Source organism: Pimephales promelas, chromosome 14, assembly GCF_988280905.1.
Source record: "Pimephales promelas chromosome 14, fPimPro1.hap1.1, whole genome shotgun sequence".
Taxonomy (NCBI): domain Eukaryota; kingdom Metazoa; phylum Chordata; class Actinopteri; order Cypriniformes; family Leuciscidae; genus Pimephales; species Pimephales promelas.
In genome coordinates, this window is record NC_142782.1 from 33,956,158 (window position 1) to 33,983,833 (window position 27,676).

Consider the following 27,676-nt stretch of genomic DNA (forward strand, 5'->3'; position numbering starts at 1 on the left):
AACAAGAGACGAGACGAGACGAGACGTCCAGTGGGTCAGAGAGCATCTCTGGTCCTTTCACAGCATTCAGACCGGCTGACGCTCCAGGAAAAGCCCACGTCACGCATCACAGGCCTTAAAGAGCCCGTCCACGTCAAAACGTAGTGTTCGGCGCAAATTATAAACGACTCACAAAAATAAACGCACACTTACAGATGTGTAAACTCAAGACAAAGACAAATCACATGTGAACGCAGCTGTAAATGACAACATACATGCAGTCGGTGGACAACCTTGTAATGTGTCCAGTGCAGTGGTTTGGTTCTGGTGTCTGCAGTGGTTTGGCACTTAAACATTTTTGTAAGAAAATGAAAATGCAGGAGGTGATTTGAATAGATCAGAGTTTGTGTGATTGTTCCAGTGACAAAAGTGGGAATAAATCTAATGGCTTTCAATGATGACTGGCTCAAACACACCAGCGGAGACCCTGCGAACACAACACAGAGTTTGATCAGTACGTTGTGTGTTTTTGCGCCGGCCGAACGAACCCAGATCCAGTGTGTTTGTGTTGAATCACCTGTTTCCCAGCTGGATCCCGCTCAGCGCTGTGGTCCCGTCGCGGCTTACAAACAGCCTCAGGTTACTGTCTGAACAAAGAGCAACACAACAGAGGAGTGAGTGTGTGTGTGTGTGTGTGTGATGACAACACACTGCTGTTCACACCTGGAACTAGCACTTGAAAACGCCAATTTATAACATAAAAAAATAAATAACATGTGCATAAATAAAATAAAAATGCACATACAATCATATAACTTATTTTTGCAAATCTACAAAAAAAAATTTATATATCTATTGTAGAGTTTTATTTGCATTTTATTTTTTTTTATTTACAGTTTTGATGCAGGTAAATTAATAATAAATTCTAATATGTTAACACATATATATATATAATAAGTATGATTATAATTTAGAATCTTTCACACACACTCACTTGCACGCAAACACACACACAGACACACATGTATATATATAACAAGAAAAACTCAAAGCAAATCAACAATAAATAATTTTATATTTGTATTGCATATTTGTATTGAGTTCGATTTTTTATGTTTAAGTTTTGATGCAGATAAATAATAGATTATTGAATAAATTAAATAAAATATTATTTTATTTATATATGATTATATATAAATATATGATTCATATATTGATAAATATATTTATCAATATATGATTATTGAATAAAATAAATGTTAATAATTGTGACTTGTATATTATATTTCAGACTTTTATATTATGAATTATTTACATCATCAAAACTAAAGGATCAGTTTTTAAATAAAAAATAATATAAGATGGAAACACAAAAATGGAACTCAATGCAAATATGCAATGATAATCATTTTATTAAATCACATTTAATATAAAAAAAAATGTTACATGCAGTTTTCTTTTAAAGTCGTACATAACTGGCAAAGTTTAAAGCCTTTATTTTAATTGGTGCAAAGCAGCCATGAGTATTTCTACAACAAGTGTAAAATACATCTCTAATCCGTGAGCGGACACATGCGGCAATGGGATCAGCTGAGACGGACGGATCTGAAACTCTCACCTTCATTGTTACTGATGTCAGAGAAGTTCTGGCTCTGGACGATCTTCTCCACGATGTCGTCTGCGTCTATGCGCGTGTCGTTGACCCAGGTCGGCTGATCCTCCACCGAATCTTGTTTCCTCCTGGAAGAAACAGACGGAAATACCAGTTAACATTTCCCGTCGGACTTCAAGTGGAGGGACAATATTTCATCAGTGTGTCGCCACATGTTTACATATGCAGGTAAATAAATAATTATATATATATATATATATATATATATGTGAAGAGTTCAGATGCAAAAGCCTCTAAGTGCCATTTGAAATTTTCTTCTAGAATGATCATTTTTATCAAGCTTGTATATTTAAGTTCAGTGATTTCACTCAAATGGCAATGATAATTACCTATTAATTGTTATTTAAGAGAAATTACTGAACTTAAATATACAAGTTTGATAAAAATCATCATTAAAGAAGAAAATTTCAAATGGCATTTAGAGGCTTTTGCATCTGAACTCTTCATGTATATATATATATTTTTTTTATAATTTTATAAAATAAAATGTGATATAAAATTACTTATTACTAATAAAAATGTTATTTTTTTAATAATTTTTTCAGCTACTGATATATAAAATTAAATACAGTAATGCCAGACATTTATGTTTGCATTTAATCATTTAGCAGACGCCTGTATCCAAAGCGACTTATAAATGAGGAGACCAATAGAAGCAATTAAACTAGCAATAGGACAGTATGCAAGTGCTGTGACCCTTCCTAGTTTAGTTTAACGCGATATAAGAAAGCATCTCCCATTAATGTCTCTCCCATTTCAGGCCCGGCTGGCGCGGGCGTACCGTGGAGGTCTGTTGGAGGGCAAGATGGGCCGCGGGGGTCGTGCAGGCCGGTCGGGACGGGTGTCGCTCTCAGAAGGGACGTCTGTGCTCACGCTGCTGCCGGTAGATGTGTTTCTGCGATGGGTCAAATCAGACAGACTGGAGGAGCAGGAGTGTTCGGTGCTGTAGCCTACACACACACACACACATTTACATTTAGCCAATGATTTTATCCAAAGCGACCTACAAATGAGGAGCAATAGAAGCAATCAAACTAACAATAAGACAACACACACATAAACACATACACACACATGCTCAATAAACAAGGGTTTCATCATGCACAACTTGAACCTCCATATGAAAAGTTAAAGTTCCTGTGCATAGTAAACCATGAAAACATGCTTTTGGCCAGGACGCTCTTGTAAAAGAGATTTTTAATCTCAATGTGCTTCTTTCCTGGTAAAATAAAGGTCAAATAAAAAAAAAAAAGTCGTAGTCGAGTGCAAGTTTGTTTGATGATGCTTTGGGAGTCTTAAAATGTTTAACTTCCCCTGAGAAAAAAAGTAAAGTGATAAATGTTGACAATTACAAGTTACAGAGAAAGAATATCAATCAACCATCAGATGACAGCAAAGAAACAACGAAATAAGGCTTCATTTGTGAACAAGAAATAATTCTAAAGTATTTATCAATTTTAGTTCATGTTATTTTCAACATTTACTAATATGTTATTAAATCCCAAAGAGTATCTGTTAATATTATTGAATGAACCTGAGCTGGCATGAAATAACAGAGAACAGATGTTAAATACTGTAACAAATGTATTGCTCATTATTAGTTCATGTAAGTGGATGCATTAACCACCGTTAACTTCAATGGCTAGGGATTGTAAACGAAATATACAGTATGGAGAGGCTTACATTTATATTAAGGCTCAAATTTGACAAATGCAACACGCTTTGGGAAAAATGGATTATGTATGTAAACCATTGAGTGTGATATTATATATCAAGATGTTGGAATTGTTTTGTGATACTGTCTGATATTGTAACATCCATGATAACTTTTGTGTTCTTTGTTCCAATAAAAAAAAAAAGTAAAAAAAATAAAATAAAAATAAAAAACCACCGTTAACTAATGGGACCTTATTGTAAAGCGTAAATCCGTGAAACAATATGATAAATATGCATGAAAAGAAATGATCTCTTTGACCATGTTTCTTTGGAAGGACATCATCATCATCAGACAAAATCATGTCTGAAAATAAACTTAAATGCGAAGCTGGTCCTGTCGTAGCAAACACAGACATCGCATGTCGAGTGAATTGTCGTGCAGAAATAATTAACTTCAAGAGTTCACAAACACGCTGAGTCTGTTTTTGCACTCCTGAAGTGTCAGTGGGAGTATGTTAGAAAAACATTCCCACACAATAGTGGCGTGTGGGAAGAGCAGGGACCTAAAGCATGGAAAAAAGACAGGATGCTGTAGGCGCACTTCCTGAATCAGCAAGAAAACGTACAGAACTCACTCAGACACACATACACACACCTGATAGTTTGCTTTGCTGACTGGCGTAACTTGAGTTGCGCGAATGACCCGTGTGAAACGATTCATCGGGACTCTGACTGCGATCCACCTCGTCGGGAAGAGCTAAACGAAAACAAAACATGAAAATTAAAAATTAAAATAGAACTACTCAAGCCATGTCAAGTCACATTTATTTCTATAGCGCTTTATACAATACTGATTATTTTAAAGCAGAAATAACAGAAAAAAACAATATTAATGTTGCAAAATTCTTCAATTATGAAATGAAAAGAACTCCACAGAAGATAATACTGTCATTATTGAAAGGTCAGTTCAAAGATTAGTTCATTTAAAAAATAAAAAAAAACATTTGCTGATAATTTACTCACCCCCATGTCATCCAAGATGCCCATGTCTTTCTTTCTTCAGTCGAAAAGAAATTAAGGTTTTTTTATGAAAACATACCAGGATTTTCTCCATATAATGGACTTCAATGGGGACCAAACGGTTCAAGGTCCAAAAGACAGTTTCAGTGCAGCTTCAAAGGGCTTTAAACGACACCAGACGATGAATAAGGGTCTAATCTAGCGAAACGAGCGGTCTTTTAAAAAATAAATAAAAAAGTTTCAGTTTTATAAGCACAAATGCTTGCCTTGCTCTGTTGTGCGACTCTCCTGTTCAAACTCGTTCATCAAAATGAACGAATCTTTTTTGTTGAATTAACCAAATGACTCTCAAAAAAAAGAACTAGCATCGTCTGGTGTCGTTTAAAGCCCTTTGAAGCTGCACTGAAACTCTCATTTGGACCTTGAACCGTTTGGTCCCCATTGAAGTCCATTATATGGAGAAAAATGTTTTCATCAAAAACCTTCATTTCTTTTCGACTGAAGAAAGAAAGACATGGATCTTGGATGACATGGGAGTGAGTAAATTATCAGCAAAAGTTTTTTTTAAAGTAAACTAATCCCTTCAGTGTTGATTCAGATTAGTTCAATTAAATGAAAACAAAAGCTTAATTAGGCATAAGCATCTTTTAAACCCGATAAACTACTGAATAAATATATCATTCAATTTTTAACTGAACTGCCTATTTATCAATCATATTGCTACTGACAAATAAATCACTCTCATTTATCATGTCTGTTCTGAAATACACCTTTAATAACACGACTTTACCAGAGCCGAGGTTAGAGGGCCTCTGTTGTCCTTCTCCTTTACAGTCCAGCTGCAGGGAAGCGTCTCGGCCGGCCACAGATATACATTTGGCTGAGCTTGGGGCACTAATTATACAAAAACAAATTTCAGACACTCATTAAATCAGTCAAACTCATTATTGCTTGTTGTATTGTCATTTATCAGCCTAAAGGGGGCGACAGAGCCCACATTACAGCAGATAACAGTGAAAAGTGACACTCACGTTTTAAAGCACGGATCTCCAGATAAGAGGGTCATTCCAATGGTCACCTTCATTTGGACAAGAAAGAACATTTGATTTTTACAGATCAATTTAACATTAATGAATATGCTTGCTTAAGTTGCTTAACTTGAAACCTTAGACTTGGAGCAAAGATGGAGCTCAGTTTCAGGAATATTGCATAACCACGACTAATAAATCATACCGGAGAGCCGAAATGTGCAAGCAATCACAGACATGTTTACAAACCCAGTGCCGTCGATTTCTCTTCTTAGCTTTCTCGCTTATTTATTTATGTTTTAAAATAATAAGGATTGAAAAATGTATTTTTTGAATTAATTTATTTATTTATGCACGTATTTGTTATCCTTCTTGTAATTGTATCTCCTTGTGTATACCTGCTAGAAAATATTGCTTCTGATAAGTAAGAGTTAAAAAAAAGAATGATGCAGTTACGTCAGCTCCGGTTTGACCTCTGACCTTCAAGATGGAGTTGTCCTGGCGTGTGTTCTTGGTGTCGTATCCCTCCAGCAGACAGCAGCGCGCGGTGGAGCCTGAACCAGCAAACTCTGCCATGTTCAGATCAGCAAAGCCCAGCTGTGAAGATCAGACACATACAGACACGGGTGACATTCGCTTTTGTTTATAAGCACAGGATTCCCATCATGCCACAGCAAATGTGAGATGTGTGCTGATTATAGTTTGGCAGTGGTATTGAACATATGGTGCACGTCAGGCAACTCCCTCCTGCTCTTTCTCAGCCAAACAGTTTGTTGAACATTTGCCGTTTCATAACTAATATGATTATAAGATTGAACTGTGCTACAGGGGAATCCCGAGTCTGTCCTGGAATATCACAGTGATGACAAAATTAATCATGTGTTTCCCAGATAATGTGACGGAAAACACAAAATATTACATTTCCTCTGTAAGATGTTTTGGTTTTGTTTTAGAAAGAAGTCTCTTCTGCTCACCAAGGCTGCATTTATTTGATAAAAAATACAATAAAAATAGAAATAATGTGAAATATTATTTCAATTTAAAATAACTGTTTTCTATGTGAATATATTGTAAAGTGTAATTTATATCCTGTGATCAAAGCTGTATTTTCAGCATCATTACTCCACTCTTCAGTGTCACATGATCCTTCAGAAATGAATCTTACATGCTGATTTGCTGCTTAAGAAACATTAATTGACTATTATCAATGTTTAAAACAGTTAATATGTTTGTGGAAACCTTGAACCATTTATTTCAGGATTCTTCAATGAATAGAACAGCATTTAATTGAAATATAAATCATTTGTAATATTATAAATGTCGTTACTGTTACTTCTTTATCAATTTAATGCATCCTTGCTTTTTTTCATATTGTTTTTAATCTGTAGGATTGTTTCCATTTTCTGTTTTATAGAGCAATAGTTAAAAATTGTAAGTCTAAACTTATAAATGACTGGTTGAATTAACCTATTAAGCGTCACCCCCCTTTTTAATATACATGAAAATGAACATTTCAAACTAAAATGGTTGTAATTCAAGAATGCTTTGGAATATAGATGTAAGATTGGTCTTGTTTTAAAGAAGACATTTGACAGATTTTTGTAGAAGTGAAATAAATTAAGAAAGTGAAATGTAAAGTAAAAAAGTTATGTTATAGAGGTTTGAGTTTATTAAAATGTACAAAGTAAAAAAAAAAAATCATATTTTATATAAAATATATCTTTTCAAAATTAACTGACTCTAAAAATGCAAAAAAAAAAAATCAAAGCCAAAAATCTGAACAAGTTGTGTTTTCAGTGAGAGTGTGTTTGGGCGCAGTACCGAACGCTTCCACTAGGTGACCACCAAGACTCCATTACTGCCCATATAAGGGCGCCTCCATTTCCATATGTGTTTTGAGTGATATGAACCATTATTTCCACAGTTTTCATACATTTTATGAAGTAGACATCCTATTCAGAAGTAATATGAGAAGTTTGGAAGATTTTGATATGAATTCAACCTCTAAGAAACATGAAAATAACAAGTATGTGCATTATAGATCGCTCCCACATCACAAATGATTATTATTATTATAGTTTATTTAGATAGGGACAGATACAGATAACATAGATACACTTTGACGGTGATCTGATTTATGTATCAATGTTTTTAGCCAAAGCTAATTTACAAAATTAGTCCCTAGAAGGGCTTTTTTAGTAAAATGTAATACATGCGATAAAATACATGAGCAATACAATAAGGGCTTTTTGATAAAATGCAATACAAGGGTAAAAATACTAGTAGAGAAAAAAAAATAGAATAGAATATAAATGACAAAAAATTTTTTTTTTTTTTTTATGTCAGACCTCTTTGTCTAAAATAATTGAATAGATGCGATCTTTTGAACTCTTGGCATGAAAAACTGAGGTTTCTTCCATTCTTTCATGATTTTTCATGTTCATCATTATTTCAAAATAAAGGTCTAAAATATTGAAAATATTCTTGCTGCAAATTGATAAATTACGGCTCCTCAGTAATTTACTTTGAAAATCAATCACTAAATATGGAAAGTAGAGATTGTAAGCTTTCAAATGATATATAGTTTGCCAAGATTATTTAGGTTATATTACCGTTTTAAAACTGTAATGGATTTGGGCCATTTTGTGACACTTATAAACATACATTTTCTCAACTAGAGCAACTCACAGCTCATTCATTAAGTTGATACTTTGACACCAATGAAATGGCACTGAGCTTTAGGTGAATGTTTAGAAGAGGGCTGACGGTTAAACATCCTGTTGACTTATTGTCAAGTCTCTGGATCCCCCAGGGCTCATTTCCCCGAACACTCACTGCTACCAGATGCATGTATTTAAAGAGCCCTCATTGAGTATTTTTAGATCAGGGAAATCCAAAGTTAGCCCTGCTGCAAGGGAAAATACAAGGAAAAGTCGATTAACTGCCGAAGAATGAAACATTCCCCACCTTTGTGTGCAATCTAGAGCACTTTTACATCCAGCCACGACTTTGAATGGTCTTTTATGTGAGCAGTGATAAGCATTGCTCATGTTAGATAAGCGTCACATGGCTGAAGACTGTGGTCAAATGACCATGGCATCATAATGAGTGTGTAAATCTTGTGACAAATGTGTTTACAGCATGGTGAGGTTAGTGACTCCTGTACACAATAATGCTGTAAAGTTTGATGGGACGTATGACTCCAGATACACCTCGTAAAGGTCCTTTCACGTGACATGCATTGGACAGCATATGGAAAATATCAACTAGATTTATTTGAGATTTTAATGGGGATAGTGCTTCTCGAGGACAAAACTGAAAGCATTTCAACTCAAAGGTCCGTTGACAAATGAAAATAGAAAAGAGGCATTTCCAGTATTTCGTAAATTTGATTTACTGCTTGATTGCTCAAATTGACACCGCAGTTTATAGACCCTTTATATTTTATTCATTTTTTTTTAGCATTTTAATGAGTACACAAGTACAGCATCTGGCTTGATACCGATACCGGTATTATAAATACACAAATATATAATTACAAACATATTATAAACTACTGTGTTGGCATGATTTTTTTTAAATGTTTTTGAAGGACGTATCTTCTGCTCATCAAGGCTGCACTTATTTGATCAAAAGTAGAGGAATTATTACAATTTAAAGAAAGGTTTTCTATGTTCATTTCATATATGTTAAAAATGTTATTTATTCCTGTGATCAAAGCTGAATTTTCAGCATCATTACTCCACATGATCCTTCAGAAATCACTCTAATATGATGATTTGCTGCTCAACATTTATGATTATTATCAGTGTTAATTTTGTGGAAATTTTGTAACACTATACTGTCACTTTTGATCCATTTAATGCATCCTTGCTGAATAAAACTAATTGATTTCTTTCAAGAGTCTTTATCCTATGTTCATATATGTTAAAAATTGTCAGCATCATTACTCCAGTCTTCAGTGTCACATGATCCTTCAGAAATCACTCTAATATGATGAATTGCTGCTCAACATTTATGATTATTATCAGTGTTGAAAACATTTTTGTGGAAATTTTGTAACATTATAAATATCTTTACTGTCACTTTTAATCCATTTAATGCGTCCTTGCTTGATAAAACTAATTTATTGAGTCTTTATCTCATGTGAGTGAACATCATTTTAAAGAGATTTCACAAAAGTACTATTCATTCTTCAAGTATAAATTGTTTTTGTGAACCTTTGAGTGTTAAATTGCACCGCCTTAGTTCTATATATAAATGTGCAGAAAGGAAAGATGTGAATGCTTTCACTCACCTTTGAAAATGCTTTTCCTCCTTTGAGTTCCTGTAATGAAAAACAGGAAGAGTGTGAAGTTCAGCGACGGGACAGTCAGACGCACTGAACGGCATCGATGTTTATCCCGACATACCTAAACGCAACCTCACCCAAACATACTCTTCATAAGCAACACGTGATGAAAACCTTCGCCTTTAATTTTAGTTCCAACTCAAACTAGACATGCTTTCCGGCCAAAATTTAACGAGACCAATCCTTAACGAATTCATCCTACCTTCCTCACAGAGACGCGACACACACAGGGGTCCAGAACGCCCGTGTTGGGGTTGGCGCTCATTTTGCATACAAAGGAGAACCTCTTCCTCCAACGAACGGCGTTCTCGTGGACTTCTTCTCTGTGGGCGAGAGAACAAAGGTTCAGGACTGTTATTTCAGACACACGCTCGAGTCGGATCCAGACTGAGCGGTGATGATATGTTGATGTTGGTTGTGACATCGACTCTCCGCTAATGCTTCAAGCTGTGGGTCTGTTTGTAATGGCTGGTTTGTGTAGTAAAGGGTTCGAGGCCGTTTGCAACTGAAAACGATCCAGACCTTCAAAGGCAAGGAACTGGGATCAATCAAACCTCGCGGTCCTCAACCGAACCGAAGGGAATGGGTTCAATATAATAGCCTTTCTGAATTGTTTAGTAATAATGTGAAGGATATTCACATGATATTACATTACATGTGGTCAATGATTGACACAACGCTGCCGGTTTCTGTTTCTACTAGTCATGCATCGAAATAAAAAAAAAAAAACTATTTTAGTTTTCATTTAGCCAACAAAATTAAATTGTTTACTTAATAATAAATTGATTTAATAATTAACATTCAAATAACAAGTACATGACGCAGTTAAATCAACTATTTAATTAATTATGTTTCTACTCAAATTCATTGTTGAAATATCAGTATTCAAACGGTGTCTGTAATAAAAACTTTTACATTATTCATTAAACACATATGTATATGTATTTAATGGATAATGTAAAAAGTGTTTTACATTAAAAAAACCTATGCATTAAATAATGAAGGCATCAATAACATGTGCATTTATTTATTAAGTAAATTTTATAGCTAGTTTATGGTCTAATGAATGTCTTTTCTGAGGTAAATGTAACGTTAGGAGACATATTGCTTGTTTTATTGACGTCTTTGCACAGTTGAAACACTCTTGATCTACATTTCAGTTGTACTGTATCATTTAACATACCTACTGGTGTTTATTCATGATTATTTTGTTATTTTCGACTCTGACTCGTCTCGAATAAGGTGGACTCAAACCCAACACTACAAATGTACACACAGACAAACACAAGCACAGAAACTGAAAATGTAAAGAGAACCATGAAGAAGCAGTACTGAATATTCATGAGCTCCTGACCATCTGCTATGCAAATATATGTCTAATAATATGATTCAGAAAACCACAATGCCAGGCTATCAGATGGATTTGAACTAGAAATGTTACATTAATGTTAATAGAAACAATGTTAATAAAACATAGAAACAATGCCATGTAAATCCAAGTTTGAGTGGATTTGAGTGCAAGCAGCTGGACAAAATAAACCTGCTGAACGATATTAAAAGTCCTCATGGATTCGGTGAATATAAACACACATCTGAGTTTCGGGACAGAACCAGAGCGGACATCTCCCTCTACGAAACGTTCAGAGAGCTGTAATGTGGCTTATCGCCAACGCCAGCATCTGTTCTTAATCCTTCTTCACACACACACACACACACACATACACACACTCTCTCTCTTTCTCTCACACACACACAGTTCATAACACACTAAGGAGTGGCATTAGTGTGTGACTAATGTTCATGTTTCATGAACTAACTGCAGACATGTTTGCTTACACTCACACACGTTTGTCTAAATCAGGTCGCACCACAAACTTTAAAGCAATTTAAACAGACTAACCCGAACCATAACCCTGTGCTCTGTCTGGGTCTCAGAGAGCCTGTGGCATTTCATATCTCAAACATAAAGCATTTTTAAAACGTGTTTGTGCTGAAGAAACTACTTAACTAACATTTGTGAAAATGTCCGATACCACAGATGGATTACTCTAGTTTAAATAATATCTGTTAAATGGGATTTATGAGGTCAGATCAAGATATTACAAGAATTCAAAGGGAAATTAGAGGTTAATTGTGTAAAATATATGCTAACTTGCATTAGTCTAACTTGTATTATTTTAGCAAATTTTACACTTGTCTAACACTATAGAGCGGTCTAAAATAGCTTTGTGAAACCGGCCCCTTGTCTTCTTTTTATTAGCAGTGTAGAAAACGGGCAAACAGCTCTCAGAGAGAATGGGTTGTCATGTCTACACATGCATTTATTTATTTCATAAACCACATTTTGCGTCATATAATCATATAGGCTTAAGATCGAAATTGCGATATGATTAATCGTGCAGCACAATATTTTTTTCAGAAATTGACAAAGAAATTTGCAAGGAGGATGCATTATATTGATCTTAAAGTCACAGTAAATTTATTTATAATGAATGTTACAAAAATTTTATTTCAGATAATTGCTAATTTTCAAAAAATTCTGAAAAAAATAAGGTATCCTAGTTTCCACAAAAATATGAAGCAGCACAACTGTTTTCAACACTAATAATAATCATAAATGCTTCTTGAGGTTCAAATCATCTTATTAGAGTGATTTCTGAAGGATCATGTGGAGTAATGATGCTGAAAATTCAGCTTTGATTACATGATATCAATTACAGTTTACAATATATTCTCATAGACAACTGGTATTTTATATTATAATAATATCTTCTTTTTTTCTGTATTATTTTGATTAAATTGGTGAGCTGACGAGTATTAAAAAAAATCGGAACAAAAAAAAAATATATTTACCTTAGCATTGAAGATATAAACAAACACACACACTGATTCCAAGAACCCTCACTGTCTCCAACAATATTTACTTATTATTTATGAAGCACCATTGAAACAGGCAATAGACGCGTTCAGGGTCATCAGAGGGTTTAGTATTGTCCGGTTCTTCTGTTATCAGAGCCGGTGTGGTTTATTCCCCCCTCCCAACCCAACACATTCTTCCACAACATTCCTGGCACCGTGGCACTTTGTTCAATCACTGTAGTAACTACAATCACCTCGTGTCCACAGTAACACTGAAGGAACAGAGGAAGGAGCAGAGTTTATAAGACAGAGTAAGCAACACACACAACATATTGAGCAAGATTTGCATGCACAATCACCACTTTTAAACAAATTTATGCTCTAAAATCCCATGTTCAATGCAACCAAAAGCTGCACATCACATTTTCAAAGCAACAATCTTATAAAAAAAAAATAGTCTCACAAACAACAACACAACAGGCTTTGTGCGTCCTTGCGTTTTCTCCTTTCATGCTCTCGGCTCGACTCTCTCCCACGCCGGCCGAAGGCAAACCCAATCAAGCGCTCCTGAATGGACCAATTGTTGGGAGTCTCGGGACAATTTAGAGTGTACAAAAGATCCATGAGTGAGATTCGTGTGGAATAAATATGCATTAGATGCTCGCCGGGCAGACTAGCTGGAGAGACGAGTTACAGGCAGGTGGGTAAGACTCACAAAGCCACATTTATTCAACTCGTTATTAGCAGTAAATGATCAATGGCAAATAAAGACAATACAAATATTTGAAACCTAAAACATAAACATTTTTTATTTTTGCAATGTATTTTTTATATTTGTATTAATCTCATAAATTAAATATATATATATATATATATATGGAATACACACAAGCTTAATCACTTTTGTTTTTTTTAAATGCATATTTTTTTCCATCAGAAATAATTTTTTTATAAATATCATCAATGCATGCCATGAAATTATTTTATGGGCAATTTCTAACTAACCTTCCTAAAAAATAAATTGGTCAAATTATCTTTTTCTCAGAACAGTGGATGATTATATTAAAAAAATAGCATACAGTATATATAAACACTACTGATCTAAAGTTTGGGGTCAAAAAGATTTTTAATGTTCTTTTAAGAAGTCTCTTCAGCTCATCAAGGCTGCATTTATTTGATAATCACAGTAAATCACAGTTTGATTACAGTAAAAGTGAAATATTATGCATATTAAAATTTAAAATAACTGTTAACTTTGTAAATATATGTTAAAATGTAATTTATTCCTGTGATCAAAGCATCATTACTCCAGTCTTCAGTGTCCTTCAGAAATCACTCTAATATGAGGATTTGCTGCTCAAGAAAAATGTCTAATTATAATCGATGTTGAAAAAATGTTATATGTTTGTAGAAACTGTGATATATTAAATTTTTCAGGATTCTTTGATGAATAGAAAATTCAAAAGAACAGCATTTATTTGAAATAGAATGTTTTGTAACATATTTTTACTAGGGCTGTGCAAAAATTAATTGCGATTAATCGCATCCAAAATAAAAGTCTGTGTTTACATAATATATTTGTGTGTGCTGTATATAATTATTTTGTATATATAAATACACACACATGCATGTATATATTTAACAAAATGTGTTATTCATATATAAAATATTTATATTTATATAATATATATTATGTATATATATATATATATATATATATATATATATATATATATATATAGAATTTAAGCGCAAATAATTCTTAAATATATACATGCATGCATAGGTATTTATATACAAAATAATTATATACAGCACACACAAATATATAATATATATATAAGACTTTTATTTTGGATGCGATTAATCGCGATTAATTTTTGCACAGCCCTAATTTTTACCATCACTTTTAACCAATTTAATGCATCTTTGCTGAAAAGTATTAATTTCTTAAAAAATAAAAAAAATAAAAATAAAAGTTAATGACCTCAAACTTTTGAATAGTGTACCGGTATATAAAAATGTGATCATCAAGGTGCATACAAGTATGAAACGTATTTTTTGTAATAATGCATAGATCATAAAACAAAAGTGTTAGATCAGTAATTCACGAAGCCTGCGGTCAGGGCAGGTAACACAGCAGAAGCACTGAATATTCATCAATGCAAGACACAGTAACCCTGATTGTGTGTGGTTTCTTTTAACTCTCTGCACTCTCTGGGGGGGAGATCAGAATAGAAAACAAAAGAGAGAGGCTTCATTAAAGAGAAGAAACCCTGAAAGAGGACAGATCCTCCCCGACCCAAAGCACACGGCCTCTCAGCCGCACCAACACAATGCTCACAATGACCTACTCCAATTCAATAACAACTCGAGTCGACTAACCCAAACCCACAGTACGGCCTCATCCAGACCACAACATGCGCTATAAACGTAAACCATCACAACACCGATGGATGAATGCTTTAATACTGATACTCTGCTTCAGTGTGTTCAATAGCATTTGGGCTGTCACTTTGGTGAAAAAATCGATTTTCCATGTCTGAAGACTTTCCGTTTTCAACACCAAATACAGGCAAATCCACAGACACCTAACTGGCATTAGGACGAACGTAAAAAGGCGCAATATTCCTGATGATTTATTGGTGCTAAGTTTTGTGTACCGTGACAGAAGCGCAACATTCAGGGATTGACATTTGCACCCTCCAACTCGCCAAATGCAGGTAAAAATGAACTTTGGCGGGAAACGCTGTCAAATCACGAGCCAATTTGTCGTGTTTCTGTTTACTCAACTTTGCTGGGGAAGTTTGTGTAAGCCAAACCTGTGCGGATTTAGCGCAAATATGCAACTCGAGTCCTCATGATATGTTAAATACAGCATTTCTGTCTTACTTGAACACACACGTTACTACACAACTAATAACGGCGCGCTTGTACACTTGCATTGAAGTAATAGCGAATATTAAAAAGCATTTGGTGAACAGAAAAGACATTGTTATTTTCCAGCATCCTATATATTGATCTGTCCACCTAAAACACACTTTTTTGTATAAAAAAGGGCCGTTAAAATCGATTCCCTATAATAATACAATTTTTATTATTTTTTTCTTTTCTTTTTATATGCATGTGTGTGGGTATAAGGGTATGTGTGTGTATATGTAGGTATGTATGTATATATTTGTGTATGTGTATGCATGTATGTATGTATATATATATGTATGAATATATGTCTATGTATATGTATGTATATATGTATGTATGTGTATGGATATATGTGTGTATATACATGCAGGTATGTGTGTATGAATATGTATGCACGTGTATGGGTCTATTTGTGTAGGTAAGAGAGATATAGATGCATCCGTATTGCCCTCTGTCGATTTTGTTTGTATATTTGTTTACGTTGGCTCACTTGTCTCCTCTTGTATTATTATCCTATGTTTGTTTGTTTGTTTGTATGTTCATTTGTTTATTTGTTTTTTCTTTTGCTTTTTTTCTCTTACTGTTATGTTTGTTTACTTATACTCATTTTTTTATATTGCTTCTTTAATAAAAATAAAAAAAATAAATCGATTCCCTATTTTCGTTTTCAAAACTTGTGTTGGTTGGTCCGATCAAATGTCCAATCGATTTTCGAACGTGGCAGCCCTAAATAGCATACTACTAATAATATGCATTCTTCACTTATAAAGATATGTTAGAAATATGGCCTGTATGGATAAGAAAAGAAAGAAATCTCTTCTGCTAAAAACAGTAAAAATAGTGAAATATTATTACAATTTCAAACAACTGTTTTATATGTGAATATATTATAAAGTGCAATTTATTCCCTTGATGCAAAGCAGAATTTTCAGCACCATTACTCCAGTCTTTGATCCTTCAGAAATCATTCAAATGTTTCATATATTTTTGTCCAAACCATTTGAAATAGAAATGACATTTTTAATAGGGCTGTCAACTTTAGTCGTTTAGTCGACTAATCGGTCGATGCCGTCGTGGTCGACTGACATTCTTATTGGTCGACCAGTTGCATTTTTTTTTTTTTTTTACCAATAGAAGGAATTTTTCAATGACTTACTCCTTGATATTTATTCATTTATAATCAGTTATTTATTACTGTATTCTAAATATAATTAGCCTATGTTTTGTCCCCAACTTTAAAATGCTTTAATTTAGGCTATTTTTGTAACTGCGCCACAGTTTAGCGCACACACATAATACACTCGGGAACCGCACCTGTGGCTGGCTGCGCTGCTGCTCGCGCTCGGTAAGGGATGCTGTATTCATTCTGTTAGAACGCTGCTTGTTTTGGCTTTAGTCGACAAAATGTCCAGGAAATATAAATCTTTTGTCTGGCTGCATTTTAAAACAAAGACGACAAGACTGTGGAGGGAGGTGATCGCGTTGCCATTATGAGCGCGCAAGTCGCGCGCCTACATTTAAAATCGAACTTGAGCGCGCAAAAGACGTGAGCAGCCTTTTAACGGCTATATCATGCTGACTCAATAGATTGTGTTTTCTTAATGTTTTCGTTTTTATTTGTACACTTGACGCATTTGAAAATAGCCTAAATAATGCAACAAAACGAAAATAAACATATACGCGGTACAGCCTATTATATGATTGTTTTTAAGTTATTTGGGTTTTTTTGAGTGTTGTTTAAAACGCCTTGATCGTCAGGACTAAAGTTAACCCATAGCTTTGAAAGTAAAGAAGAATATAAAGCCTGTATAAACGAGAGCTTTTGTTGGGATTTTTCATTATGTGGCAGATAGCAGTTATATTTTTTGCAGCGTGTGGTGTGGTCAGGTGCGCGATTGGGACTGTAGCCTAGCCTACTATAGACAGAGCTCTTCACTTTTTGCAGTTAAAAAATCACTTAATTCTCAAAGAATTATATTATTATTATAGTTTTATTTATTTGTGATGTTTTTTCGTTGTTGTTTTATAAATGCTCAATGACAATTGTTTAAAAATGTTTAATCAAAATATCACGTTTTTTTTTTTTGTTTTTTTTTTTAGTCGACTAATCGTCGAGCAGGACTCGACTTTGGTCGACTAAGGATTTCTTTGGTTGAATACAGCCCTAATTTTTAATCAATTTAAAAATATAAAACTATTTCTTTCAGAACGATCGTAGTGACCCCAAACTTTTCTGACAGTAAGCAATAAATATTTCAGATAGTGCGGTATATATCCGTTGCAGTCCACTTGTGTTGTGAACGCAGGCCATGTTATCAGATTCCGGACTGAATGTACTCGTGTGTCGTGAGGCCTGTAGTTGTGAAAGCTTGTGTACCCCTGTTTATACAGATGATTCAGTCGAGCAGAAATGTGCTGCGCTGAAACCGGATTCTTATCTCCCATCCTGTAGCTCGGCCCCGCGCGAGACCCTGACAGCGCTTGGACAAACATCCCAGAATGGATTGCTCCAATCGCACGGCCTGACGTCAGCGCAGACCTTCCTATGCGATCTCTGGCGGACACAGAGCCACTGGCTTCCCGTGAGCGCTGGATGACAGAATAAGAGAAGGTCTCACTTCAGCAGAGAAGCTGTTGTTTAATACTTCGGGAAAGGGGTTTGATCGAAAAATCTAATCAAACTGCACAACAATAAAGCATCCAGCAGTAACTACAAGGAAAAGATTCAAATCAGTGTATTGTCCAATTAGCCTTATATTGCTGTAATTATTATGAGCACAAGTTGTAATTTCTGCCTATCATTTCCGATGGATGCATCGAGGAAATCATATTATACTGTTACATTTGGGTAGGGACTGAATAAAAGTGAAATTAGCGACATAATTAAAATAAAAACATAAGTGTAGACATGCCTCAGCTTAAAATAACAAGTTACACTGTAAAAAATAAACCGTAAATTTTACGGTAAAAAAACGGCAGTTGTGGTTGCCAGAACTTTACCGTTAAAAATACGGTAGGAACGTTAATGGTTTTAAAGACTTAACTTAAACCGTATTTTATTTTCTGATAAAATGTTGATTTACCAACTTATTGACAACCAACTTATTGACAATAGGTACAGCTCACCACACACACACATCATGTTGTATAACAGTAAAATTATTTTATTTTGTGTAAGGCAGAAGATTTTTTATTGTTGTTTAATGAAAATATTACTGTTTAATGAAATATTACTGTTGTTCACTGAAATATTACTGTTTAATGAAATATTACTGTTGTTTAACGAAATATTACTGTTGTCTAATTAAATATTACTGTTTAATGAAATATTACTGTTGTTTAATGAAAATATTATTACTGTTTAATGAAATATTAATGTTGTTTAATGAAAATATTACTGTTTAATTAAATATTACTGTTGTTTAATGAAATATTACTGTTTAATGAAATTTTACTGTTTAATGAAAATATTACTGTTGTTTATTGAAATATTACTTTTTATGGTTAACCAACGTCCTGAACTCTATCTGTGTCAATCAATGAAGATCACATGTGACTTTTAACTAGCTCAAAAGGTCACAGTACAACTATGAACAGGCAGCTGACTTTACATGACTAACAAACCCAGTTGCATAACCGCAAAACTATCCGGAGAGAAAGTCCTAAGCTGTATGTTGCTGTTTCCAAAGAGCCCTTGTTCTGAGCAATCTGGATTTATGTCTATCGGACATCGGGGAGTGAAACCTCCAAAACCCGAACGATGAATCCAAACGGGTGATTACATAACGCAAGCCACACAAAGACGCTTACAGTTCAGAGTCGTAAGCAACGACTGACCCTTTGAACCGGCCAGCTGCTTACAGCATAAAAGACACGTCTCTAATTACGAGATCTCCGCTTTGAATCACGATAAGTCCATTTCGTGCTTGTTTGGTTGGTTTGTGGCCTTCAAACGTCAAGCTTATGTGCAGGACGCAAAGCAGATCATGTTCGTGAGGTTCAACGTTCAACTTTAATTGCAACAAGGGATTTCTCTTGCTCCGAAGGGACTGAACCCTATCTGAAGCCTCTTATCCCTGTAGTTTTGTGATGTTGGCCACTTCTCTGATGTTGCTGGTAAACAGCAGAGATGATCAGATGAGACGGACATGTCCTCTCTGTGTAGATACTGTAGTGAGGACAGGCAAGATGCAAGAGAGAAGACTGATCTGAAAGCAAGATGCTTGATGCATTCATTCCATCAATAGCTATTTGTATGTGCATGATTGGAATATTGCATAAAATATTGTTTCAATTCCGTGTTTAAGGGAACGAAATTGTTACTTCCTGAGAAATTGACAAAATATCTGTAACAAAAATGAAAATTGTGGCTCTTTTTTCCAACATTATAGATGAGATGCGTCTCAAGAGCGTCAGACGAAACACAATAAACGCTGTCATGTCCTCTTGCAATCGGATGCTGGTGTTTGGGAACGCAATCGTGTGAGACTTCTGGAGGGAATTAAACCAAATCGACTTTTGCTTGAGATGCTGTGATGCGATTGGTCTGCTGGTTAGTCCAGTTATCCAATCACAGCCTCTGTTAAGGCAAAGTCACATGAGTTTTTTGTTGCGTAGCGAAGGATTTATTTGGTGAAAGTGTTTCCATCATAGTTTCTTCTTATCAGATAAAAACAGTGCGCTAGTTTGTTATTGACGTTTTTTGAATTTATGCACATCTTGTTGTTTTTTTTAATACGATAACTGGAAACAATAGGTGGATGGAAATATGGAGAGCATGAAAACATCATGTAATGCGTATGATCCAGTATTTGTTTTTCTCCTTATCTGTTGGACGAGCTGAAAACAAGCATCGGTGAACCCGAACACTGACTCACAGATACTCAAAATCCGCATTATTTTGAACAAAAAACTATTTTAGATTCACAATGTTTGAGCTTAAACTAGACGAAGAGTGTCTGAACAACCAATTTAATAATATTAAAGAAATTTGCTGATTTAAGTAAAAAAAAAAAGTGTGATGCACTGGATCATCTGTTCGTTGCATCGTGTTTGTTCAATGTTCAGAGAACATTTTATTCTCCGTTTCTGTCACCGATGGCGTTTGGGATCCTTGTCACTGTCGCCTTTTGACTTGCTTTAGTTTGGACACTATTGGATGAGAACTGAATGACATCACCGTTTTCTACAGAGCTGCTTTATAGCATAATTGAACTCAATTGATAAGTTATTGAAGCACACTGAACTGATTTCAACTGAACAATGACTGTTTAGTGATTACTATTGTCTTTTTAGAGATGATTTAGCCTATAGCAGAACTGAACGCTGCATTATTCTCCTGTTTGTCACTGTAAAGCTGCTTTGAAACAATCAGCATTGTGTAAAGCGCTATAGAAATAAAAATAAAAAAAAAACACAGAATTAACCTTTAGGGGTGAACAATTTCATTTAGAGTAATTTAAAATAACACATACAATTAAATGAATGCAAAATTAACATTTCTGAACAAGATGTCTGTAGTGGCCTTGACTAAAAATGAGCTGATCAAGAATTTTGCATTTCAACACATTTAAATTGCTGACGACAGTTATTGTTTAAGACAACTTACAATCTTTGACTTTTCTAAAGAATTTAGTTTTTAGATCTAAAACATCAGAGCATGCATAATATTATATATAATATTAAAGAGGAATTATTTCTCAATGCATGTGGCTGAATCGTACTAATCAGAACTACAGCCTGTCAGGTCCTACAAACTGAGAGCATGCTGGGTAAAACACGCAAAATGAAAGGGAAACTGCATATGTGGCAAAAGGCTGGCTGTGGGGCCGGTGTCATACACCCAGTGGTTTGCGGTTTTTACGGTTCAAGAAGGGCGGCACAGCAGACCTGCCTTAAAACTACAGGGCTGCGTTTCCCAAAAACATGGTTAGCCTAAGAGGATCGACCTTTGCCACCAATGGTCTCCACATCAACTTCACTCACAATGCTTTTGAGAAACAAAATTATGCATTTTAGGAAAGAGAAATTAAGGTTTTTGATGAAAACATTCCAGGATTTTCTCCATATAATGGACTTCAATGGGGTCCAAAATTCATCGTCTGGTGTTGTTTAAAGCACTTTGAACAGTTTGCACTGAAACTCTCATTTGGACCTTGAACCGTTTGGTTCCCATTGAAGTCCATTATATGGAGAAAATCCTGCAATGTTTTCATCAAAATGCTTAATTTCTTTTCGACTGAAGAAAGAAAGACGTGGACATCTTGGATGACATGGGGGTGAGTAAATATTAGCAAAAGTGAACTCTTTAATCAACTAAAAGCCCTAAAGTTTCCAACTATAGCACATAGCTGTAATAGATCAAGCACGGATGACAAATAAAGATGCAATTAAAGTAAAACACCAAAACCTTGATTGCAATTGCTTGCTGAAGAAATTCAACGTTTACTCACTCATCCTCAAATCAGTGCAAATCATGAATACATGCAACACAAGAAAAGGAGATATTCTGAAGTCGAATGGACCAATTTTAAGTTGCTTTTGTCTCTGGACACTATCATCACATGGAAAATACGCGTAGATGTTCGTTAAACTACCTTATTCTGTGTCCCAGAAAGTCGTACAGGTTTGAAACAACATGGTGATTATGAACTACAGTAAATACAAAACTGAGAGGCTTTATATAACAGAGAGAAAAATGTGCTATAAATATCAATGAAATATGAAATTAGCAACCCTTCTAAAGTCATACTGTCCCAGTGCTCATGCAGGCGAATGAGGGATGAGATTGTGATGCTTTTAATTTAACTCCAGGCCGAACCCTCCTAATTATGAGGCTGGCTAACGGCTGGGACAGGCGAAGATTCGGCCCACCCAACATTCCTATGGGAGCCTATACTATTCATAGAAAATACTACATTTCTATCTATAACAATCTGCATTTATGTGTCTGGTAGGTATTTAGACATTTATAAATAGGTCAGACACTATTTAAAGGCGTCACATCATGGAAAACAGCATTTGCCTTGTTCTTTTGAAACTCTTTTGCTACTGTTACAAGCATTTAAAGGCAGAGAAGCTCATCTGAAAACACATTTAACAAAAAGCAATGCAGCGGAAATATACAATAAAATCTTGAGTATTGTTCATAAAGTCAAAGATGTTTTATTAGTGCCTCTCGAAATGGTTTTAAGTTTGTTTTTATAGCTGTTTATGCCTATTTTCAAGGCAGCAAAATGGAGAAAAGAGTTAAAATAATTTCATGAATCACATCAAACTGTCAGTTTCAATAAATTGATTCAGAACGCAATGAGTTACTCCAAAAATGTTTACAGAAGTGCATGTGTGGCATGTGTTTTAGTAGCAATATATGGATGTAAAGAATGCTGTTGTTTATGGCTATGAATTGTTATATTGGTGCAAATTAAAGAAAATGATTAACTACAATTCTTCCTTGTGCGAAAAAAAGTCTAGTCTTGATTTGTTTTTCACTTCTAGTCAACATGTAGTCAAAAAGTCAAAGTAAAGAATTAATAAATACGAGAGAGCGAAATATGAAAAATATGACAATATTTATTAGATCATAAAAGATGTAGATATATACCACTCAGCATTAAAATTGGGATTGCATTTCATTTATTGTCCTGAGACAGAGAACAGCTGACGGCCTCGTTCTTCCTGCTTCCTGACTAATTTTCCTGTTGTCTGTCTGAAACCGTGTGAATCCAAACACCCCATTAAGCAGCAAACTTCCTGCAAAACATCTTCTGTTCGAATATCAACAGCATCCTACAATCCTCAAACTCAAGACATGCACACAGTTGGATGCTAAACTGGACCGGACAGATTATAAACTCATCTGAACTTCCTCTCACTCGTTCACGACGTCTCTGTCGGTCAACCGTCTCCACGCGCTCGCATTTGACTTCCTCCTGCCAACCAAACCAGGACAAAAGCGGTTTCTGTGCTGCGAGGTTTGTGTGTACGTGTCTATGAGTGTGTGTTTGAAGGCTGCAAGACAGGAGAATGTGTGTGACTTGAATGAGAATGTTAAAAGGACGAGAAATAAACGAGAGCTTGGGTCAGTTTATAAGAGAACGCAAGCTAAATTCAGTCGGCATGAAGCATGTTCCCGGTCTTAATGCAAATGACTTATTGCTAAATGCAAAATGTGTGTCCTCGTAACCTTTCATCAAAGTGTAACTTTTGAAATAAAATCAGTGCTTTTTCTTGCTGAATATCCCATGCAAACTAACATTGTATTGTTCAGATGTTTCTCATTCATACCTCAGTTGACTAAATGGAGATCTCAGTTGTGTTTTATTTCAACATGACATCATGACTTTTGCGTACACATATACGCCACTTTCGAGTCAGGTGGCATGTTATCTCCACGCATTTTGAGCTATCCGCGTGTATGCGTATATGTCTACGCCATCAACGCCCGTGTCATTCCGCGTGTCTGAACACGCAGTCAAATCTCCAGTCATAAATGCCATTAACCCCAGTGACGGTTAGGTTTAGGGACGGGGTTGAGGTAAGTCATATATTTATATAACGTTAAGTCAACGGCGTTCATAAACACGCTGAAAGGCGATTATGCGTCTTGATAGCACGCCAAAAATGGAAATACGAATTGGCGCGTCATACACACGCTACTTCATGAGATCAGTCTGTTTATTTAAAGGTACTTGCACACCGAGTCCGATATTCTCACCCAAAACTTTCGCATGTTTAAAAATAAATACTAAAAAATAAATAAAGGGAAGATATAAAAATAAAGTTAGGGAAGAATTTTGCGCATCTGTAGCAAGCATTTTGAGAGAGACTTTCATTGTGTTAACAAGTTAGTCATTGAATCATTCAATCAAATGATTCGTTCAAAATGGCTGATTCATTCAGTAACGAAACTGAAACTCGTTTTGCTCGGAGACTTTTTGCAATGGCTCTACTTTTGTTGGCAAAATAGAGGAAAAACCTGACACTATTCTGTCTAAAAAGTCAGTCACCCAATAGCCTATTATATCATTTATTGAATTGTTGTATAAGATCAGTGATCAATATCACATTTGCAAAAGTGCTGATATTTGGGAAAACAGCACTTTTGCTTGTGTAATTTGCTTATAAATATTAAAATTAAAAAGTTATACAGAGACTTTTGGTTTTGCAACATATCTTGGTTTTTGGGTGCATTTTTATTTAACTTTCGAGTGAAACAGCGATATTGATAGCGAGTCTTTCCTGTTATTCTGAAAGCGATGAGCAAAGAGGAGAAAAGACATCGGACTGCTTGAAAAACAGCAGAGCTTTCTGAATCTGACCGCCTGTGAATCACGCTCAAATAAAGATGTTATTATGCATAGATTAAGACTGACTTTACAACCATTCTTTATGAGTCCATTTATGGGACACCTAAACTCAGTGTTTCTGTAATGTAAGAGACTGTGTGTGAATGGCTACAGTGTTTGAGTTCACTGGTAAAACGAACGACAACAATAAAATTCAATATCAAGATCACACATGCAAATCTATTACTGAGCGCAAAAGAAGAGGAAAATATGGACAGGAGTATCAGACTACACAAAAAAGTACAACAATTCAACAGACACGTCTGTCTTCACTTCCCTCTGATCACATGCCACGATCGACATCCTCATGCAACCGTCTCAAACAAGCAGATGAACTGAGAAACACATCAGTAGTGCTGGTTAAAATGCTAAGCATCACTATTATATTTATATCAAGGGTTAGTGGTCAGATTTAACCCCCTTTGATATCAATAATCTACATAAATGATTCCTCAAATAATGCAGAAAGCATCCAAGTAGCTGTCATTAGCAACCTTCATGAATATTCCCAACAACCACACCGCAACATGCAATAAAAAAACATCTTAGCAACGCCCTGGCAACCATCGACAACACCTTAAAGGGTTAGTTCACCCAAAAATGAAAATTAAGTCATTAATTACTCACCCCCATGCTGTACCGACCCCGTAAGACCTTCGTTCATCTTCGGAACACAAATGAAGATATTTTTGAATAAATTTGAGAGCTGTATAACTACCACATTGGCTCCTAAGGGACTGGCACTTGTCGGCTCAGAAAGTCAATGAAGAAAATGTTGAAATATTCCATGTGACTACAGTGGCTCAACTATAAGTTTAGCAAGCGACGAGAATACGTTTTGTGCGAAAAAACAACGACTTTATTCGACTATTCCTTTTCTTCCTTGTTGGCCTGAAACGAGACTTCAATACGATTTCCACGACGCATGCGCGAGAATTGCGATCTCCTTCAACTACTTCAGTTCAGTTCTCGCGAATGCGTCGTGGTAATCGTATTAAAGTCTCGGAGCCTATGTGGTAGTTATACAGCTCTCAAATTTAATAAAAAAATTTCTTTATTTGTGTTCCGAAGATGAACGAAGGTCTTACGGGGTTGGTACAGCATGGGGGTGAGTAATTAATGACTTAATTTTCATTTTTGGGTGAACTAACCCTTTAAGAGTGTTACTTTAGAACCAATGTTAAGAAAAATGTAAAATTAAACAAAAAATGTTTTAATCGCCAAAAAACTGCTTATTAAAAGTTAGTGCTTCCAAATCAATTAATCGTGATTAATCGCATCTAACATAAAAGTTTGTATGCACACACACACACACACTCATATTTATATTTTATATACACAACAAACTTTGTTAGATGTGATCAATCAATTTGAGAGCACTAATAAAAACATACTTTTACTTTTATTTAAGCTAGCATTTTCAGTTATTTTAACTTGATGTGCTAAAATAACAAAAACTAGAACAAAATTTAATGAAACAAAAACTAGACACATTTATTTAGAAAACTAATAGCAAAGATGACAAGAATGCAACAAGATGACAACCTTAAATTTTGAAAGCAATCTAAAACATTTACAACCTATGAACATAAATAGCCTAATATTTAAATAACACTGCAAGATGGTCCTGCTAAACATGTACTATACCACATAACAGATTATTTGGTAACTTAGTTTTCAGGACTTTTCTGCATGTTTAGTACCATTGTATTCGTTTAAATGCACAATGTAAACACTCCGACCATAACTGTACTTTACCTCCATCAGTAGTTAGCGGTTCAATAAAAACAACGAATAAACAAATGGTGAAGATGATGAAGTGTTTTACCTGGATGAAACAGAGGTGAAGTCTCCTCCATCCAATAGTCTGATTTTACAGAACAAAACCCCGTTGACAAACGGCACGGATGTCAGCTCTTCCAGAGTGACATGAGTCTGAAACTTAAACTTCTTCTTCTTCACTAGAAACGCCATGAACTCGAGCTCTGGATGATTTATCCCGCTGAAGAAACCCAATGTTGGACTGAAGGCGGTGTGACGGTTTTAATCTGGCAGTGGAAACTCTCTCTGTGGGATCATCATGATCATCTGTGGGGTGGACACACAAATCACAACTAACATGAGAACAGATGAACACTAACATATCAACAAATATATACAATTATATTTTATAGTATTATTTAGAAGAAAAAATAAACGTTTCTTTGTTATTGTCAGGTTTTAGTTCACAAACCCGCGAACAAACAATCGCCTCAGGTTTTTTCTCGTGCGCGCGCGAATTAACGGTCAACCTTTTAAACATTAGAAACATTAACGCTGATCGCGTGAACTCACGTCTGTAGTGTTTCTGTCTGTCCTGTGTCTGTCTGTGAGTGTGTGTGTGTCTTCTGTGTATATGAACATGAATCTGTCCCTGCCTGGATCACTGCGTGCGTGTTTAGTTTTTCTACAGGGATAACGAAGCACCGCCCCCTCTTTTCTCTCTCTCTCTCTCTCTCTCTCTCTCTCTCTCTCTCTCTTTCACATACACACACACTGATTTCTCTCAGGCCATTAACAATATATTTTTAAATATAACTTAAATATTTAAAAATATCTAATAATGTTTGTATTGTTCTCCAAATGTAATGTTGTGTTTTTTATAAAATACATACAATATCAGTTTAACCCGCACACACACACGCACGCACACACACACACACACACACACACGCACACATTACTATTTTTAGTGTTTTTAAAAGAAGTCTCTTCTGCTCATGGCTGCATTTATATGATCAAAAAAATTAAATATTGTGAAATATTATATCAATTCGAAGTAATGGTTTTCTAATTTATATTT

At 35.1% G+C, this 27,676-nt stretch overlaps 1 protein-coding gene across 1 annotated transcript; it reads right to left on the bottom strand.

Moving 5' to 3' along the window:
- Window positions 1-261: 261 nt before the first annotated feature.
- eeig1a (estrogen-induced osteoclastogenesis regulator 1a) lies at window positions 262-27,307 on the bottom strand. Its single transcript, XM_039686824.2, has 12 exons — window positions 27,169-27,307; window positions 26,663-26,922; window positions 9,909-10,029; window positions 9,653-9,682; window positions 5,836-5,952; window positions 5,359-5,405; window positions 5,118-5,221; window positions 3,963-4,064; window positions 2,433-2,601; window positions 1,598-1,719; window positions 557-626; window positions 262-466 (listed from the first exon to the last, which is right to left on the bottom strand). The coding sequence occupies exons 2-12, from the start codon at window positions 26,806-26,808 to the stop codon at window positions 421-423; spliced, it is 1,074 nt and encodes a 357-aa protein (XP_039542758.1). The 5' UTR covers window positions 26,809-26,922; window positions 27,169-27,307; the 3' UTR covers window positions 262-420.
- Between the last annotated feature and the right edge of the window lie 369 nt (window positions 27,308-27,676).